Here is a 21881-nt window from a genome sequence, read left to right on the forward strand (position 1 = left end):
CCAAAACCTGACCAGCACAGTACATAAAATGAAAATTTCAGGCCAATTATCTCTCCATTAATGCACATTCAAAAATACTAACTGAAATACTAACAAACTGAATCCAGAGACATATTAAAGGAGAATATTTTATGACCAGGTAGGAATTATGTCAGGAATCCAAGATTAAACATTGATAAATCAATCAGTCAATATAATTCATCCCTATAACAGAATAAAGGAAGAAAACTGTATTATTATCTCACTAGATGTAGAAAAAGCATTTCACAAATTTAATATCTATGTATGATTAAAAACTCTCAGGAAACTAAAAACAGAAAGAGAACTTCCTTATTCTAACAAAGGGTGTGTGTAAAAATCCTGTTAAACCCAGACTCAACAGTGAAATATTGAATACTTTCTCCTCCCTCAGTTGAGGTGTAACAAAAGGATTTCTATTATCATAATTTGTATTCAACACTGTACTAGAAAGACAAGAATAAGGCTTAAAAAGAGATTAAAGACATAAAGATTGGAAAGGAGGGAAGTAAAAATGTCTTTATTTGCAAAAGACATGATTGTGCATATTTAAAATCCAAAAGAATCTACAAATAAGCTACTAGAATAGGTAAATTTAACAAAATGCCTTGATATAAGATCAGTATTTAAAAATCCACCGTATTTTAATAAACCAATAATAAATTAGAAAATAAAATTTTAAAAAATGTATTATTTATAATAGTATCAAAATAGAAAAAAATACATAGGAATAAATCTAATGACACATGTCAAAGGCTTCACCTCTACTTTGAAAAACTACCCAGCAGGATTTGCTATGGAAACAGATGAAATTTCTATGAAAATGCAAAGGTCTTAAGTTAGCCAATAAATTTTTTGAAGAAGTAAAACTTTAAGGCCTTACACTACCATATTTCATAACTTACCATATTTCATAACTTACTATAACGCAAATATAATTATAACTGTAGTAGGATAAAGAAAAATAATTGGATCAAAAGAAGAGAATACACAGTCTAGACAGAGATCTACATATATATATGTGGTCACTGGATTGACAACAGAGGCCCTGCTACAATTCAGTGGACAGAGGATGGTCTTTCCAACAAACGGTGGTAGTGCAACTGTATATCCATATAGTAATATAAATCTTGACACTTACCTTAAACTACACACAAAAACAATTCCAGGTGGATCAAGCTCAAATAATCAAGCATCTACTAAGAACATAGGAGAATATTCGTGTGTTCCTGGAAAAGGGAACAATCTTTCAAGCAGACACACAAAGAACTATCATTAAAGAAAACACTGATCCTGAACTGTATTAAATTTAAGAACTTGGCTCATCAGAAAACATTATTTAAAAAAAAAGTCAAAGGAGGGGGCCAAGATGGCAGAGCAGCATGGAAGTTTTTTTGCATCTCTCATCCCTGAAATGCAGCCAGATCAACAGCAAACCATCTTGCACACCTAGAAAACTGATTTGAGGATTAACACAACAATCTGGACAACTTAAATCACAGAACTCGGCAGGTACACAGTGTGGAGAGGTGAACTGGGGGAGAGAGAGCCACAGAAGGAAGGGAGCTTTTTTTGCTTGCTGAGAGAGGACAGAGATGGGTTGGTGGGTGGGAGAAGAGTATGGGAAGCACTCCCCCTCAACCCCTGAAAGCAGCTGGAGAAAAAGAGGGAGAGTGGAAACAGCTGCAAGGGACTGAACAAAAAAGAGAGAAAGGAGAAAGGAGAGGGTTTAAATTCCATTAAGACTCTATAAACAGGGGGAGTGCTGAGTCTGAAACGCTGCAGCTCCGATACCTGGCGGTGCTCTGGTGGGAAGGGCCAATCCCCAGGAGCAGAGATCAATTCCTCGGGCCACACAGGGAGAGGCAATTCCCGTGCTGGGAGGACATCTGGTAGAAGCTCTGCGGCCTCCCCACAGGCAAAGGTCCCAGCACACCCCAGAGAACAACATTTTGCTGATGCTGGAACGAGTATGTTAAGGGTGAAGTCTGATGCCAGATGTGTGCTGTGATTTACCATAATCCCTGAAATGCTGTGGCTACATGATCGCGGGAACTTTTTCTGGGTCAGACTGGCACCCAGCCACAGTCTCTGGGCATCTGCAGCAGCATGGTCCTGCAAACGTTCCTGGGGGCAGACCAGCACCCAACCATTGCTTGGCGAGACCTTCCCCCCAAAGGGTTCCTCCCCCACTCTGAGGGAAGAAAAGATGAATAAAACCAAACCAACAAACCAAAAAGACCAAAAGCAAAAAAGACTAGAAACAACCAGACACTACCACCAGAAACTTCAACTCTACAGGCAACGTAATGGCAATAAATTCATTATCTTTTAGTACTCATTCTAAACGTCAATGAACTAAACGCTCCAATCAAAAGACAGAGGGTAACAGAATGGATAAGAAAACAAGATCCATCTATATGCTGTTTACAAGAAACACATTTTAGACCTAAAGACACCTTCAGATTGAAAGTAAGGGGATGGAGAACCATTTGTCATGCTAATGGTCACCGAAAGAAAGCCGGAGCAGCCATACTTATATCAGATAATCTAGATTTTAAAATAAAGACTGTAACAAGAGATGAAGAAGGGCATTATATCAAAATTAAGGGTCTATCCACCACGAAGATATAACAAATTGTAAACATTTATGATCCAAACATGCAAGCACTCAAATATGTAAATCAATCACAAACATAAAGAAACTCATTGATAATAATACCATAATGGTAGGGGACTTCAACACCCCACTTACAGCAATGGACAGATCATCTAAATAGAAAATCAACAAGGAAACAATGGCTTTGATGACACACTGGACCGGAGGGATCTGAATTAACAGATATTTTCAGAACATTTTATCCTAAAGCCGCAAAATACACATTCTTCTTGAGTGCACATGGTACATTCTCCAGAACAGATCACATACTGGGACACAAATCAGCCCTCAACAAGTACAGAAAGACAGATCATACCATGCATATTTTCAGACCACACTACTATGAAACTTGAAATCAACCACAAGAAAAAATTTGGAAAGATAACAAATACTTGGGGACTAAAGAACATCCTATACTAAAGAATGAAAGGGCTAACCAAGAAGTTATAGAGGAAATTGAAAAGTACATGGAAGCCAATGAGAATGATAACACCACAGTCCCAAACCTCTGGGACGCAGCAAAGGCAGTCCTAAGAGGGAAGTATGTAGCAATCCAGGCCTTCCTAAAGAAGAAAGTAAGGTCTCAGATATACAACCTAACCTTACACCTGAAAGAGCTGGAAAAAGAACAGCAAATAAAACCCAAAATCAGCAAAGACAGGGAATAACAATGATTAGAGCAGAAATCAATGTTATCGAAACTAACCAACCAAACAAACAAAAAACCCAAAAAACAGTAGAACAGATCAATAAAACCAGGAGCTGGTTCTTTGAAAGAACAAAGAATTAACAAAATTGATAAACCCCTAGCCAGTTTGATCAAAAAGAAAAAGGAAAGGACCCAAATAAATAAAACAAAGAATGAAAGAGGAGAGATCACAACCACACAGAAATATAAACAATAATAAGAGAATGTTATGAGCAATTATATACCAATAAAATGGGCAATCTGGAAGAAATGGACAAATTCCTAGAAACATATAAACTACCAAAACTGAAACAGGAAGAAATAGAAAATTTGAACAAATCCATAACCAATAAAGAAATCGAATTAATAATCAAAAATCTCCTAAAAAAAACCAGAGTCCAGGGCTGGATGGCTTTCCAGGGGAATTCTACCAAACATTTAAAGAAGACTTAACACCTTTTCTTTTGAAGCTGTTCCAAAAAGTAGAAATGGAAGGAAAACTTCCAAACTCATTCTATGAAGCCAGCATTACCTTGATTCCAAAACCAGAAAAAGACCTCATTAAAAAGAACTACAGACCAATTTCCGTGATGAACATGGATGCAAAAATCCTCAACAAGATATTAGCCAACCAGATGCAACAATACATTAAAAGAATTATTCACCACGACCAAGTGGGATTTATACCTGGGATGCAGGGCTGGTTCAATATCCACAAAACAATCAATGTGATGCATCACATCAATAAAAGAAAAGAGAAGAACCACATGATCCTCTTAATAGATGCAGAGAAAGCATTTGATAAAATATAGCATCCTTTTTTGATAAAAACCCTCAAGAAAATAGAGATAGAAGGATTATACCTCAAGATCATAGAAGCCATATATGAAAGACCCACTGCTAATATCATCCTCAATGGGGGGAAAATGGAGAGCTTTCCCCCTAAGGTCAAGAACACGACAAGGATGTCCACTATCACCACTGTTTTTCAACATAGTATTGGAAGTCTTAGCCTAAGCATTCAGACAACACAAATAAATAAAAGGCATCCAGATTGGCAAGGAGGAAGTTAAACTTTCACTCTTCGCAGATGACATGATACTCTATATGGAAAACCCAAAAGATTCCACCAAAAAACTGCTAGAACTGATCCATGAAATCAGCAGTCTTAGGATATAAAATCAATGCACAGAAATCGGTTGCATACCTATACACTAATAATGAAGTAACAGAAAGAGAAATCAAGGAACTGATCCCATTTACAACTGCACCAAAACCCATAAAATACCTAGGAATAAGCCTAACCAAAGAGGTGAAAAATCTAAACACTGAAAACTACAGAAAGCTTATGAAAGAAACTGAAGAAGACCCACACACACAAAAATGGAAAAATATTCCATGCTCCTGGAAAGGAAGAGCAAATATTGTTAAAATGTCAATACTACCCAAAGCCATCTACATATTCAATGCAATCCCTATCAAAGTAACACCAGCATTCTTCACACAGCTAGAACAAACAATCCTAAAATTTGTATGGAACCAGAAAAGACCCCAAACAGCCAAAGCAATCCTGAAAAAGAAAACCAAAGCAGGAGGCATCACAATCCTGTACTTCAGGCTGTATTACAAAGCTGTAATAGTACAAGACAGTATGGTACTGGCACAAAAACAGACAGATCAATGGAACAGAATAGAAAGCCCAGAGATGGACCCATAAACATATGGCCAACTAATCTTTTACAACACAGGAAAGAATATCCAATGGAATAAAGAGTCTTTTCAGCAAGTGTTGCTGGGAAAACTGGACAGCAACATGCAGAAAAATGAACCTGGACCACTTTCTTACTCCATACACAAAAATAAACTCGAAATGGATGAAAGACCTAAATGTAAGACAGGAAACCATCAAAATCCTCAAGGAGAAAGCAGGCAAAAACTTCTTTGACCTTGGCCACAGCAACTTCTTACTCAACACATCTCCAGAGGCAAGGGAAACAAAAGCAAAAATGAACTATTGGGACCTCATCAAAATAAAAAGCTTCTGCACAGTGAAGGAAACAATCAGCAAAACTAAAAGGCAGCCAATGGAATGGGAGAAAATATCTGCAAATGACATATCAGATAAAGGGTTAGTATCCAAAATCTATAAAGAACTTATCAAACTCAGGGTGCCTGGGTGGCTCAGTCGGTTAAGTGTCCAACTTTGGCTCAGGTCATGATCTCACAGTTCGTGAGTTCGAGCCCCACATCAGGCTCTGTGATGACAGCTCAGAGCCTGAAGCCTGTTTTGGATTGTGTCTCCCTCTCTCTCTGTCCCTCCCCCCTCACATTCTGTCTCTCTCTCTCTTGAAAATAAACATTAAAAAAAAAAAAATAACTTATCAAACTCAACACCCAAAAAACAAATAACCCAGTGAAGAAATGGGCAAAAGATATGAATAGATACTTCTCCAAAGAAGACATCCCGATGGCCAACTGACACATGAAAAAATGCTCATTCATCATCAGGGAAATACAAGTCAAAACCACAGTGAGATACCACCTCACACCTGTCAGAATGGCTAACATTAACAACTCAGGCAACAACAGATGTTGGCAAGGATGTGGAGAAAGAGGATCTCTTTCCACTGCTGGTGGGAATGCAAACTGGTGCAGCCACTCTGGAATACAGTATGGAGGTTCCTCAAAAAATTAAAAATAGAACTACCCTATGACCCAGCAATTGCACTTCTAGGTATTTATCCAAGGGATACAGGGATGCTGTTTCGAAGAGGCACATGCACTCCAATGTTCTTAGCAGCCCTATCAACAATAGCCAAAGTATGGAAAGAGCCCAAATGTCCATCGATGGATGAATGGATAAAGAAGAGGTAGTATATACATACAATGGAGTATTCCTCGGCAATCAAAAGGAATGAAATCTTGCCGTTTGCAACTACGTGGATGGAACTAGAGGGTATTATGCTAAGCGAAATTAGTCAGAGAAAGACAAATATCATATATGACTTCACTCATGAGGAATTTGATATAAAACAGATGTACATAAGGGAAGGGGAGCAAAAATAATATAAAAACAGGGAGGGGCACAAAACATAAGGGACTCTTAAATATAGGGAACAAACAGAGGGTTGCTGGAGGATTGTGGGAGGGGATGGGCTAAATGGATAAGGGACATTAAGGAAGACACTTGTTGGGATGAACAATGGGTGTTATACATAGGAAATGAATTACTGGAATCTACTCCTGAAATCATTGTTGCACTATAACTAACTTGGATGTAAATTTAAAAATTAATTAATTTTAAAAAGTCAAATCACAGAATCCAAAAACAGTTGCAACATACACATCTGGCGAATGACTTGTATTGATAACATAGAAATAATTTCGACTAATCAAGAAGATAAAGCAAAGAGTCCAATTAAAACAAAGAACTGAACAGGTACTTTACATAAAAGAATATTTACATGGCCCAACACAAATAATGGTGTTTGAAATTAGCATTTGTTACAGAAAAGCAAATTATAAATTTCAACAAGAGACCACTATACAGCCACCAGGATAACGAAAATCAAAAAAGACTGACAGTAGCAAGTGTTGGTGAGAATTTGGTACAGTCAGAACGCTGGTAGTATAAATTGGTTCAAGCACTTTAGAAAGCTAATTGTAATATATATTAAAGCTGAACATATGTTTATTCCATGCATCAGCCATTCTATTTCTAGGTATAACCAAGAGAAATGAAGATATACTAAGAGACACAAAGGATTGTTCATAGCAGCTTTATTCATAATAGTGCCCAAATGGGAAAATAAAAGTAAAAAACTCACCACCAAGAGAATGAGCCAATAAAGTTATCATATGATCATATAATGAAATACTTTCTGCTCAGCAATAAAAAGGAAGTAATGGGGGTGCCTGGGTGGCTCAGTTGGTTAAGAGTCTGACTCTTGGTTTCGGCTCAGGTCATGGTCTCACAGTTTATGAGTTCGAGCCCCACATTAGGCTCTGTGCAGACAGTGCAAAGTCTAATTGGGATTCTCTTTCTGTCTCTCACTCAAAAAAAAAAAAAAAAAAAAAAAAAAAAACAAGTAATGAAACATACAGCAGCAAGACGGATAATCTAAACCATGTTATGTACACAGAAAAAAGCCAGATCCCCCCATCTCCTACAAAAGGGTACAGATTATGATTCTGTTTATACAATGTTAAAAAATGAAGTTATCCTTTTTTTGGACATATGATGTTAGAATAGCACTTGCCTCTGCAGAGCAGGGCAGTGGTTATTAACTGGGAACTGGAAGGAAGGAAAGTTTAGGGTGACAAAAATGTTCTCCATCTTAATCTGAGTGGTAAGTTACATTTGCACATATGTATACATATGTAAAAATCCACCCAGTTCATACTTAAGAGTGTACTTCACCAGTATAAACGATCTCATTTACAGAAATAAATAAAAGGAAAAAATAAAGAATGCATACAAGAGAAAAATTGACAAAAATTCATAGTTAATAATTTGAGAAGGTAGGAACAGGTCTATTACATTATTATCCCTTTGTATCTTTCTATAAATTAAAAATTTCCCCAAATGTCACTAGTAGAAATGAAAGAGCCTGGTCTAGCAGACACTAAGTCCAAAGACAATTAAACAGGGAAATATATATGTCCTACATGTCAGAAGGATTAATTCTTTAATAATTAAAAAGCTTTCTTTTAAAAAAAATTTTTTTTAAATGTTTTATTTATTTTTGAGACAGAGAGAGACAGACATGAGCAGGGGAGGGGCAGAGAGAGAGGGAGACACAGAATCCGAAACAGGCTCCAGGCTCTGAGCTGTCAGCACAGAGCCCGATGCGGGGCTCGAACTCACGGACCGTGAGATCATGACCTGAGCCGAAGTCGGACCCTTAACCGACTGAGCCACCCAGGCGCCCCTAAAAAGCTTTCAAAACGAGCAAAAGGGAGGAAGGCTGATTAACAACTATACACACACAAACACACACAAACCACTTAAAAAATATACTAAATATGCACAATCTCAGCTCTCATACACTTCTGGAACAGGGATCATCATCTTTCTGCCCTTACGTCAAGAAAACCTCTGGAGTCTTGACTCTTACTTCACCCCTTTCACGTTTTTTACAGTCTGCTAGTACTTCCAGAGTAAACACAAAACTGCTTTTATTGCATGAATTTATTGCATGTTAGAACTCCGGATGAAGCCAAACCCTTAAGGAAAACATCTAACAACTTCTAGTGTTATGTGCCTCTTGTCTGACACAAAATGCATACACTGAGGTCATCAGGGTGGGCCCTACCCCAATTTGACTAGTGTCCTTTTAAGAAAAATCTGGACACAGATATGAACAGAGGGAAGATGATGTGAAGACATAGGGAAAAAGCATCTATAAGCAAAGAAAAGAGGCCTGGAACAGATTCTTCCCTCAACAGTCTTCAGAAGGAATCAACCCTGTCCATTCCCTGATTTTGGATTTCCAGCCTCTAGACTGTAAGAAAATAAAGTCGTTGTTTAAGCCACCCAGTCTGTGGTACTTTATTATGGCAGCCTTAGCAAACTAATATACCTAGTCTGGTCCCAACATTTATCTCATTCGCTCTTAATATTCCTTAAGAGGAATTCTAAAGTGGAATAGGCAGAGATTCTTACTGGACCCTCAAAATGCAGTAACCTCCCTCTACTCTGCAACAATTAAAATCCCACTTGTTTTTCAGGACTGACGTGATCCTTTTCAATTATCCACCTTTGATTGACTTAGTCTTTCTCTGACAAATTGCAAATCCTGATGCTAATTCAATTCAAACAATCGATTAGCTAATTCATTTAATCTTAACTTGTTTCCCATGTATAAGGAAGAAAGCTCCACATTATTCCTAGCACCTCCTATGTATTATCCCCTCTAAGGGGACTGTACTTGCCCACAAGAAGTTTAGTTCTTCTCAGAAGCACACAGACAGTCTGGAGATGATCCAGTCTTAAAGATGAGAAGGCTAAATGACAACATCTTATTTATTAATTAAATGACAGCATTTTAGAGAAAAGCATGAGATGGGGGTGGTGATGTCAGGAAAACATCCTCTTGGAGCATCCTTTATTAAGAACAGGTCTTTTTTGTAATGCATACAAATATGCACAGGTTTCTAGGACAAAAGATAGTAATGGCACGGGCTCTGCCTTATAAGAAGTAAGGTGGTCTGAAAATAGGAATCTAAATTCTTAGGGTGCCTGGGTGGCTCAGATGGTTAAGCCTCCAACTCTTGACTTCTGTGCAGGTCATGATATTATGGTTCATAGGATCTAGCCTGGAGTCGGACTCTGTGCTGTCAGTGCGGAGCCTGCTTGGGATTCACTCTCTCCTCTCTCTCTGCCCCTCTCTGGCTCATGTATGCATGTGTGCGTGCACACACGCGGCTCTCTCTCAAAATAAATAAACATTAAAAAAAAAAAAAAGAAATCCAAATTTTTTTCAGTGGCCCAGTTCTATATAGAGAGGAGATAATCTTTTATTAAAAACAATTTAATGAGCATTCTCAACTAAAGAAGAGGGCTTAGAATGGAGCATATGAAAATGAACCCATGGTAGTTCCACACCTTGAAGCTAATAGCCTAACTGGAGAGACAAATACATTATCAGGTGACTTACACCAATGCATGAAGTTATAATGGGACTGTGCAGATTCAGAAAAGGGGAAATTAGCACAGAGGGAGACAAGGGGAAAGAGAAGAGTATTACTTCCTGGATGAGGCAACCAAAGTAAAGAGCCAGACATCATCTCCATTAGAATAGCCACTATCAGAAAATAGCAAGTGTTGGTAAGGATGTAGAGTAACTGGAATCCCTGTGCACTGCTGGTGGGAATATAAAATGGCACGGCCACTGTGGAACAGTACAGTGGTTCCTCAAAAAATTAAATGTAGAATTACCACATGAACCAGCAATGCCACTTCTGGAAATAAATACCCACGAGACTGGCATTCTCGGAAGAGGTATCTGTACACCTATGCTCATAGCAGCATTATTCACAATAACCAAAAGGTGGAAGTAACCTAAGTGTCTAACACCTGATGAAGGGATAAATAAAATGTGGTATATACACACAATGTACTATTATTCAGCCTTAAAAAAAGGAAGGAAATTCTGATACATGCATGAAACTTGAGAACTTCATGCTAAGTGAAATAAATGAGTCACAAAAAAACAATTACTATATGATTCTACTTATATGAGTAGGGACATTAATGGACAGAAAGTAGAGTGGTGGCTGCCAGAGGCCAAATGCTGAGAAGAATGATGAGCTGTTGTTTAATGGATATATAGCTTGGGGCACCTGGGTGGCTCAGTCGGTCAAGTGCCTGACTCTTGATTTTGGCTCAGGTCATGATCACATGGTTAGTGAGACGGGCTCCTCAATAACATCACAGAGCCTGCTTAAGATTCTCTCTCCTTCTCTCTCTGCCCCTCCCCTGCTCATGACCTCTCTCAAAATAAATAGATAAACATTTACAAAAAATAATGGATATACAGCTTTAGTTCTGCAAGATGAAGAGTTCTGGAGACTGGGTGCATAGAAATACGAATGTACTTAATATTACTGAACTGTACAGTTGAAAAATGGCTACAATGATATATATTATCTGCATTTTGCTACAATTAAAAATAAAATGAAAAAAGAAAAATAAAGAGCCAAGTGTCTTAGATGCTTGGGCTGCCATAACAAAATACCACAGACTGGGTAGACTAAATAGACATTTATTTCCTCACAGTTCTAGAGGCTAGAAGTCCAAGATCAGAGTATCACCATGGTTGGGTTCTGGTGACATTGTCTTCCTGGTTTACAGATGGCCACTTCTTGCTGTGTCCTCACATGGCCTTTGCCTGGTGCCTATGTGTAGAGAGAGAAATCTGTCTCTCTCTGTCTTTCTTTTCTTGTAAGACCATCAATCCTACTGGATTAGGATCCCACTGTTGTGCTTCACTTAATCTCCATTACCTCCTAAAAGCTCTATCTCTAGGGGTGCCTAGATGGCTAGTTGGTTGAGCGTCAGACTCTTGACTTTGGCTCAGGTCATGATCTCAGTTTGTGGGTTCGAGCTCCACGTCAGGGCTCTGTACTGACAGCACAGGGCCTGCTTGGGATTCTCTCCCTACTCCTTCCTCACTTACATGTGCACTCTCTCTCAAAATAAATAAATAGACATTTTTAAAAAATGCTCTATCTCTAAATACAGTCACACTGGGGGGTAGGGATTCAACATATAAATTTGGGGTGGGGGAACACAATTCAATCCACAGCACCAGATGCACAGGATGAGGATGCGGTTCTAAAGGTCAATCCAGAGGAGACAATGAAAAGATAATATGAAGCAGTTAGGGATAGGAGGATATGTTTAAAAAACTCAATGAGGTTTGGTTTAGTAATTTTTTTTTTTTACCTTTTAGTAATATTTTTAATAGCAAATTTTTTTAATGTCATATTCCCCACTAGATTGTGAACACTATTAGTGAAGAAAAGTATCTGTATTGTTTAAGCTGTAACTATGGCACATGCTACTTTCTTGGAACATCTTGGTTGCTCAATAGTTATCAAAAAAGTCAGAACACCAAAAAAAGTGGAAAAATAAATAAATAAATAAAAGGAAGGGGTAATGCTTCCAAAGCCTGAACATTGTCTTGAGAAATTAGGAATTTTATCATATAGGGTAAAGAGCCATGAGGTGATTTACACAAGGACAAGACGTTACTTCATTAGCATTTAGATGAACTACCCATGTGGAAGGTATGCTTGAGTAGGTGACAAAAGAAATGGGCAGGTTAGTAAAGAAGCTATTCCAACAGTTCAGTTGTGATACTGTGAGATAGCAAAAAAGGAATAAAGTAGCAGAATGCATTTATTTGTTTTTAGGTTTATTTATTTTGAGAGAGAGAGAGAGAGAGAGCACAAGTGGGGGAGGAACACAGAGAGAGGGAGGGGGAGGGAGGGGGGGGAGGGAGGGAGGGAAGGAGGGAGGGAGGGGGAGAGAGAGAGAGAGAGAGAGAGAGAGAGAGAATCCCAAGCAGGTTCAGCGCAGAGCCTGATGTGGGGCTCGAACTCATGAATCACGAAATCGTGACCTGAGCCAACAACAAGAGCTGGACGCTTAACTGAGACACCCACACACCCCAAGAATGCATTTAAAATATGCATTTAGGTTTAACCGTATAAAATAGCTGTCATCTTTGACAAATAGGAAAGTAGCAAGACGTGAGTACACACCAGATGTGGCAGAAGTTGCGAGACTGAGAACAAAAGGAGCCTGGGATGCACTGCACTTTTGTGGCTTGGGTGCCTGGCTGACTAGGGAGGGAAAGATGAGGGGATAGTTTGGGGAGGGCTGTAAATCTTAACTTTTACTTTGAATCAGTTGAGCTGGAGATGCCTTTTGGATACCTACAGAGAGATGTCGAGTGAACTATGTCCAATGTGGTAGTCACTAGCCACGTGTGACTATTTGAAACCTAAATTAAAAATTCGGTTACTCAGTCACACTAGCTGCATTTTGAATGTTCAACAGGTACATGTGGCTAGTGGCCACCGTTTGGGACAATGCAGATAAAGATCATTTCCATCATCACAAAAAGTGCTACTGGTCACAGGGGGCTGCAGAGACACATTTGCAAGAACTAACAAATACATCACTGTTCAAACCAGAGCGGGGATGAAAGGAGTCAAGAAGACTAGCTGGAAAAATAGGGAGAAGGAATGGAAACTTGTGAAGGGACATGTGAAAGGGCAAGAGAAGGAAGGTGACTCCACAAAAGAAACAAGTATAAACCGACACAGACACTAACATGGGAGACCGTCCAGAAGGACAAAGTAGGGGCGGAGTCAGACACTGCAGACAGATCTGTGCGAGACCCACTGGATTGAACTGTAATTAGGTCACCGGTGAGTGTAGGTCACAGGCACATGCAGCGGCCTGAAATGTGAATGGAAAGTGCAGTAGCATTTGCTAGAGAATAGAACTTTAAGCTGTCTGCTAAACAGCTTGTTCAATTCGGGCACTTGAGAGAAATATGTACACAGAGCTATTTTTAGGACATGAATGTACCAGCTATTCATGCTGGGCTCCAGTTAGTCTAAGTGTCATCTCTGGGTCCAGCAGGATGATCAGAGAAAGGTCTACTTCTTCTGTTTTATTGACACAGACAACTGTATTAATGAAAGCCCTGCTTTGATAATGTGCCCTTTACTTCCACTGAGGAAAAAGTGGAAACAACATTCTATAATTATTTCAGGGTTGTTCTGGAAAGATCTGCACTATCACCTACCTGAAGACCAACAAAGACATTTTTCCTGACTTCAGTAACTTTAGACTCCACGAGGAATGTTTGGTTTAAGATTCTCATCAATGCATATCTGAAACAAATATTGTCTGTCTGACTCTCTGCCATGGCTTATTAGGTCAGGAAGAAATCTGCCCCTGCACTTTGAAAAATCTGGAAAGTCAGAGGACTGCCATCTATCCACATGCCAACTCTGCTGTACTACTCATCTGCTTTCCTGTATCTTCCTTGAATGGTTTTGATCCATTTCTTTATTATTATTAAAAAATTTTTTGTGTGTCTATTTATTTTTGAGAGAAAGAGAGACAAAGTGCAAGTGGGGTAGGGGCAGACAGAGAGGGGGAGACACAGAATCTGAAGCAGCCTCCAGGCTCTGAGCTGTCAGCACAGAGCCTAAACATGGGGCTTGAACTCACAAACTGTGAGGGTTTTGATCTATTTCTATTTCTACTTTTCTATGTTAATTAACCACCCATAAAATCCATTATAAAAAAAGGTGCATACATACAACTCACCTGAGTTGTGTCCATTTTCTGCTGTTGTTGGGAGAGTACGGACAACTGTGAAGGATAAGCTGGGAATAAGGAAAGAGGAAAGGAATCATGAGAGGTCTGGTGAGATTCTGCATTCAGTTGCCTAAAAGTCTCATCACACCAGCTGGGGAAAAGCCTCCCTATGGAAAAATGTCCTGTTGACCCTTGAGAAGGGGCAGGAAGCACCACAGAGTGCTTCATTCCCTGAATATGTAGTACATCTCTGATATGATCACATGGATGTAACCTTGCTATTTTTCACTAGGTGACTGTGAATTATTTCCCCGTTGATTATTAATATCCTATTAATATTATTTATACTTTGAGTTAGAGAATCAACAGAAAACTCTGGGAAAAAAAGATGCTTAGTGACCAAATATTTTAAAATACTTTTGTTCTTCTGAACAAAGGACTTTTGGTAAGACTTTTGATAAGACACTTCTAATGACTTACGTGTGACAGAATGAACAGCACTATGCTTTCCTCCTAGCTCTGTCCTGGGTGACCAGGGGACATACATCTGAGGCTCCAGTTTTTTAAAAGTTTCAAAAGAGTCAGAGATAGAAATCTACTCCTATACTGTCATTTTGTAATTCTTTATGTTCAGGATAAAGGAAAACTCAGCATATCCCTAGATGCCCCTTCTGATGGACACAATGAGAGAGTGGCTCAGAATCTGCAAATAAGTGAAGAATGAAGAAAATAGGGGGCTGTTTAGGGACGGAGAATGAATTTCCTTGGCTCTGGCTTGGCTTTTCTTGTACGGCCTGACAATCACCAATCTCTTCCAACCCCAGCTCACCACCTTCTGCAAGCTGGACCAGTTTCCACTGTCATACAGTCTGTGATGGCTTCTGGATGTGGTGACATCACCAAGTCTGGCTCTTTCTGGAAAAGGTAATAACAAAATGCTTCTGGTGAAACAAATTAGGACCCACTCCTTTCTGGGTTCTTCTGCATTTGTTCTGAAGCTTTGGTGAGGATGGTCCCTGTCAGATAAACTTTTCTTCCAGGTGGGACTCCTGTCCCCAGGGCTTCTCTCCTGCTTGCCACACAAGAGCCGCTTTGTTCCAAAGACGTTGAGATTTAGGCCTAGGAAACAAATTCCTTTTAGTTGAAACTTTCATTGAGAGCAAAATTTCTTAGCTTCAGCACTACTGATATTTTGGGCTGCAGAATTCTTTGTGACGGGGGGTGGGGGGGTCCTGTACGTTGTAGGATGCCTAGCAGTGTTTCTGGTGTCTACCCACCAGATGTTAGGAGCAATCCTTCTCTGTTGTGACAAACCATATCATCTCCAGCCATTTCCAAAAGTCCTCTGGAGAGCAAAATTGCCCTAGTTGGGCACCACTAGTGTAGGGCCTGATTTTCTTCAAGATCATTATAACTGTTCTATTATTATAGCCACTAGCCACATCCCACTACTGAGCACTTGAAATGTGGCTAGTGCCACATGTTGAAGAATATTTTGTACATATTGAGATAAACACAGTATGTTCTTAAAATTAATTTCACGTTTTAGTTTTTAATATGGCTACTAGAACATTTAAAATTACCAACGTGGCTCACCTTATCTACTGGACAGCACTGTACTAGATATCAGACTGTGCCTTCTGAAGACAGCCTGGACAGCACAGGAGGTACCAGGAGCCTCAGTCTTATCCAGAGGCTCTGGAGACATGCCAGAAGCCCCAGAATAGATGCACGTGTCAGCAAGTGACATTTACGTCAGAGAGTGACATCATGCTAACTTTATAATCATAGTCACTCTGCTACTGCCGTGAAGCCTACAATGCTGGGTTTTAGGGAGGCAGGGTATTAGGAACAGCTGAATTTAGGAGTAAAGCCTATCAGTATTTGCATCCTGGCTTCATCGCCTTTTTGACCTGTGGTCTGTAATTTCACTCTTCTGAGCCCCCATTTTCTTTCTTTCTCTCTTTCTCTTTCTTTCTTTCTTTTTTTTTTTTTTTTTTTAAGGATATGGTTATTCCTATAAATGGGGTGGCTGCAAAAACTAAGTTAAATACTAAATAAAAAAGAACAAAGTGTCTTTCAAATATGATGGGAGCCAACACTATATTTTGGCTTATTGCCTACTACTTACTAGTGTTACTAACACTTGGCTAAATGCATTATAGATTATGACTTACCTCTTTCTGAACAACGCCACAAAGCAGTTTTTAACTACTATCCTTATTTTCAGATAAGAACCTCACTTATGCCCAAGTGACAAAGGCGGAATTTATCCGGTCTTTCTGGCTTCCAAGTTCAACGCCAGGGCGCGCTTTGTGCCGGGCTCACGGTCAGTATCCAATACGGAAACGCGCATTACCCTCCCGCCGCCGGCCTGGATCTTCCCCGCTCCCGCTGCAGTCAGCTCCCGCACCCCAGTCTGCAGGGAACATCTTCCGACAGCACTCGCCCCATCTGGGCCCCTGGAGCCCACACCCACCCGTCTTTGCCAGGTCTACGTTCCTGCCGGGGTCGGCACTTGGGGTGAACGGGGAGTTCCCGAGACGTCGTGGTCCCTTCCTGTGGGCACGAGCCCGCCCCTTTCCCTCCCAGCGTGCGGAGTAGGCCTCTCTCACCTGAGGGCAAACCCGGCGCATCCGCACAGCCAGGGAGGACGGAAGCCGGTAAATGGGGGTGACTGCACATGCGCAGGGAAAAGCCCAGGATATCCGTTCCTAGAATGCCGCGCGGTCAGCCGGAACATCCAGAACTACATTTCCATGAAAATACCGCGACCGCTCGCAGGTTTCGTGTACGTTGGGGCAGTCCACGTGGCAGGGAGGCAGACGGTAAAGGGGGCGTTATTAATGAGATGGTATCAACAGTCTGTATTGCTCTCTGGCGCCCAAATTCTACCAAAGTCCCAGAGGTTATGGGTTAAACTTTGACATACCATCAAATACAGTGTGCTCCTGGATCAGATCGTGGTTGGAGAAAACAAAAAGACGTTTGGGAACAACTGGGGAAATTTGTGTATGGATCGGATCTTAAAAGTATTAAGGGAAGTTACGTTAGTTTTGTTAATTGTGATAATAACTATTGGGATTATGTAGGAAGATTTAGTTTTTTTAGAGATGCATATTAGAATACTTAGCATTATATTATATATTTGTAATTAAATAACAACCAGAAAAGGCAAATATAGTAACATGTTAAGGATTTCTACGTCTAATATGTGGGTATGATCATTTTACTGTTTTCTCCTTTTCTATGTGCTAGGAAGTTTTGTAATATAAAGTTCATAAAAGGGGAAATTTTAAACTATTTTTCCGAAAGTGTGCCTTTTAACTCAGAGCTGCCAAAAGGAAGAAAGGTACATGTGTCAAATAACAAAACTAAAACAGTAACAATTTGATGTCTTTTATTCAAGGGAAAACAAACCATAAACACTCTTCGGAGGGATGTTGGTCAAGAGTGAATTTGATTAATAGGGATTTCCTAATAAGGCCAAGTAAGCTAGCTAAAGCTGAGTTGCAAGATTGTGACTGGCATATATTAGGTTTCTTTGACAATGAGAGGAGTACCATTAGATCAGGCTGACTTAGGTTGAGATTTGTGACCTTGGCCCCCGTTTTGTGGGTACCAGTATGCAATTAACTTTACCATGTGTAAACAGTTTTTGTGACTAAGACTGTAAAATGTAACATAAAAAAAGAATATCTGTGATCCTCAGAGTTTATTTCTGAGAAAAAAAGAAAAAGTAAGCTGTTCAATCTTTCGTAAGTAATATCTGAAAGTACACACAACTCAGTTAGAAAACAATTATCATGCAAATTATGCATCTCCTAGGGATAAACTTGCATTTGCACACTTCTGAAATTAGGAACCAAATTAGGAACCTATGAACACATTTTATGACTGCCTTCGTGTGTGTGTGTGTGTGTGTGTGTGTGTGTGTGTGTGTGTTATACATATATACAAAACATACATATACTTACATATAAACACATACTTTTCTTGGTTATTTTGTAACATTATTATATATGGCAATGATAAAAAGATAGGTTTTTTTTTTAAGTTTATTTTGAGAGAGAGAGAGAGTGTGTGTGTGTTTTGGGGAGGGGGGTGGGGGACAGAGAGAGAAGGAGAGAGAATCCCAAGCAGGCTCAGCACTGTCAGTGAAGAACCTAATGTGGAGCTCGAACCCTGGAGACGAAGTCTGATGCTTGGGGCAACTGAGCCACCCAGGTGCCCCAAAAGATAGTTTAAAAAAAAAAATTTTTAGGGGAGCCTGGGTGGCTTGGTCGGTTAAGCTTCCGACTTCGGCTCAGGTCATGATCTCACGGTCCATGAGTTCGAGCCCCGCGTCAGGCTCTGTGCTGACAGCTCGGAGCCTGGAGCCTGTTTCGGATTCTGTGTCTCCCTCTCTCTCTGACCCTCCCCTGTTCATGTTCTGCCTCTCTCTGTCTCAAAAATAAATAAACGTTAAAAAAAAATAATAACAAATTTTTTTAAACATTTATTTATTTTTAAGAGAGCACAAGTGGGGCAGGGACAGAGAGAGAGGGAGACACAGAAGCCAAAGCAAGCTCCGGGCTGTCAGCACAGAGGCTGAAGCAGGGCTTGAACCCACAGACCGAGAGATCATAGCCTGAGCCAAAGTCAGACCCTTAACTGACTGAGCTACCACTCATACCAAATAGTTTTGATTAGCAAGAAAAAAGAAGGATTGATGTTGCCAGTACGTTATTGCAACTGGTGTGAATCCAGGTATAAAACGATTCTGTTGACACTTAAAAAACTTTAATAAATACCATCTTTCTAGATGAAAAGAATATAATTAATGTTCCCATCAGAATCCTAAAAAAGTTTTCTCTGTGTTCTTTCTCTTTGACATTTATTTTGTTTGTTAAACCTAAAGAAATGATCCCAACTTTTATTCCAATAAAAACTTTTAGTAATGATCAGAAGAGAATTGAAAATGCCTAGCAATGTGTTTGTATTAACATGTATGATATTGCTAAAGTATTTAAAAACTGATCCTGGTGCAATAAAAGTTTAAGTCTAGGTAGAAAAGAAAGTGAGAAGGTAGTATATGTCAGAGCTGGGATTTAAAGCAGTGGAAAGAGAACATTCAATAATTTTGTTAGAACAAGGTAAGTGCTGGAACACAAGGCCATATCCGTGGAATTCATATTACAATAAATAACTTTCATAGGGATTCAAATATAAGCAATTAAAGACAATTTCTAAAGTTTTAAAATTTCAATTTCTGAATTTTCCAAGTTCTTAAAGAATACAAATGTTTTAAAAATATAAGGCCTTTCCGTTCCTTTCCTAGGAAACCCTATCTCTTCACTCTTATCCCATGCCTGAGACCCTACCCTACACCGAAGGAAAACTGGCCTGTGTGTGCTGAGATGGGCTGCAGAACAATGACACCAAACACCAAGCAGACAAAATCATTTTTTGACCCTTATGATGTAACACAAACAAGGTCATTGTTTTGCATGAGTAAAGACAAAAACAAGGTTGCTCTGCTACTTTCAAAATACCAAACATCCCCCTCTCACCTGATACAAGTGACTGTTGCTTGTGTTTTTTTGTTTTTTTGTTTTTGTTTTGTTTTGCTTTGCTTTAACAACACCCAATCCTGAATAAACTCAGCTGCTTTGGAACCACTGCAAAATGAAGTAACTAACACTCAAATCCTATAATTCCTTCCTAACATCTGTTACTGAAGCACTTTATCATTCCTATCATCCAATGTAATATGTGCTCTGTCTTACTGCAATGACTACTAAAATCTAAATTGTTCAACTGCATGTGTGTTGCTGGTGGTATTTGGCCGAATTACATTGACATCTTCTACAGTTATTAGTTGGAATTCTGTTAGAAAGATTTGTCCCTTCTCTCCAATATATTTATTTTCAATCATTTGTTTTTATCTGCATGGACACGTGGAGATTTATTTCACTCTTTGGACTATTTTACTAGATTTATTATTTTGCTAAATATGTGCCATCTTTGGCTATTGGGAGTTCTTTCAGGCTGGCTCTGTGTCCTTTTTTTTTTTTTTTTTCCTTTTCTCTTAATAGGCTTTATTTTTTAGAACAGTTTTAGTTTATGACAAAATTCATAAAATACAGACAATTCCTATATACTTCCTGCCTCCACACAAGTACAGCCTTCCCCCTATAAACATCTCACACCAAAGGATGGTATATTTGTTACATTTAAAGAGCCTGCTTTGATATATCATTATCCACCCAAATACACAGTTTACATTAGAATTCACTCTTGGTATTACACATTCTATAGGCTTTGACAAATGTTGCCACCATTAAAATATCATACAGAATTGTTTTACTGTCTTAGAACTCCTCTGTGCTCTTCCTGTTCATCCTTCCCTCCTCTTCATCTCCTGATAACCACTCATTTTTTTCTGTCTCCATTATTTTGTCTTTCTCAGAATGTCATTATATTTGAAATTATATTGTATGAAGCCTTTTCAGATTGGCTTCTTTGACTTACTAAGGTGCATTTAAGGTTCCTCCATGTCTTTCCGTGGCTCAATGGCTCATTTCTTTTTAGCACTGAATAATATCCTATTGTCTGGATGTACCACAGTTTATTTATTCATTCACCTACTGAAGGTCATCTTGGTTATTTCCGAGTATTGAAAATTATAAGTAAGGCTGTTATGAACATCCATGTGCAAGCTTCTGTGCAGACATAAGTTTTCAACTCATTTGGGTGACTACTAAGGAGCGTGATTGCTGGATCACATGGTATAGTGTGTATAGTAAGAAATTAACAAATTGTCTTCCAAAATGGCTGAACCATTTTGCATTCTCATCAGCAATGAATGAGAGTTCCTGTTTTTACACATCCTCACCAGCATTTGTTGTTGTCAGTGTTTTGAATCTGGCCATTCTAATAGTTGTGTATTGATGTTTATTGTTTCAGTTTGCAACTCCCTAATAATATATGATGTTGAACATTTTTCTTATGCTTACTTGCCGTCTGTAGATTTTCTTTGGTGGGTGTCTATTCAGATATTTTGTCCATTGTTTGTTTCATCAGGTTGTTTGTTTTCTTATCATTGACTTTTGAGAGTTCTTTGTATATTTTAGGTAACAGTCCTTTATCAGATATGTCTCTTGTAAATATTTTCTTAGTCTGTGGCTTGTCTCCTTATCCTTCTGACAGTGACTTTTGCAGAACAGAAAAAATTTTAAAATGTTTATTTTTGAGAGACAGAGAGATAGAGCATGAGTGGGGGAGGAACAGAGAGAGAGGGAGACAGAATCTGAAGCATGCTCCAGGCTCTGAGCTGTCAGCACAGAGCCCAATGCGGGGTTTGAACCCACAAACTATGAGATCATGACCTGAGCTGAAGTCGGACGCCTAATAGACTGACCCACCCAGGCACCCCAGAAAATTTGTTTTTTTTAATATTTATTTTTGAGAGAGAGAGAGACAGAGACACAGAGACAGAGAGAGAGATAGAGCCTGACCAGGGGAGGGGCAGAGAAAGAGGGAGACACAGAATCCAAAGCAGGCTCCATGCTTTGAACCGTCAGCATAGAGCCCAATGCGGGGCTTGAACTCAAGAGTCTTGAGATCATGACCTGAGCCAAAGTCGGATGCCTAACCAACTGAACCACCCAGGCACCCCCAGAAAATTT

General features: G+C 39.4%; 1 protein-coding gene and 1 long non-coding RNA gene across 2 annotated transcripts in view; one reads left to right on the top strand and one right to left on the bottom strand.

The window, feature by feature from the left end:
• Positions 1–14872, bottom strand: part of ZNF510 (zinc finger protein 510) — a 35109-nt gene extending 20237 nt beyond the window's left edge. Inside the window, exons 1-2 of the mRNA XM_060609830.3 lie at positions 14692–14872; positions 14221–14279 (exon numbers count right to left, since the gene is read on the bottom strand). Coding sequence (XP_060465813.1) covers positions 14221–14279; positions 14692–14758 — 126 coding nt within the window. The 5' untranslated portion in view covers positions 14759–14872. The remainder of the gene's footprint in view (positions 1–14220; positions 14280–14691) is intronic.
• A 2038-nt stretch (positions 14873–16910) lies between these two features.
• Positions 16911–20015, top strand: LOC132663400 (uncharacterized). The gene is made up of 2 exons (XR_013551789.1): positions 16911–17002; positions 19532–20015. It is a non-coding gene; the product is annotated as an uncharacterized LOC132663400 (long non-coding RNA).
• Positions 20016–21881: the final 1866 nt, after the last annotated feature.

Source organism: Panthera onca, chromosome D4 (genome assembly GCF_046562875.1).
Source record: "Panthera onca isolate mPanOnc1 chromosome D4, mPanOnc1 haplotype 2, whole genome shotgun sequence".
Lineage (NCBI taxonomy): Eukaryota > Metazoa > Chordata > Mammalia > Carnivora > Felidae > Panthera > Panthera onca.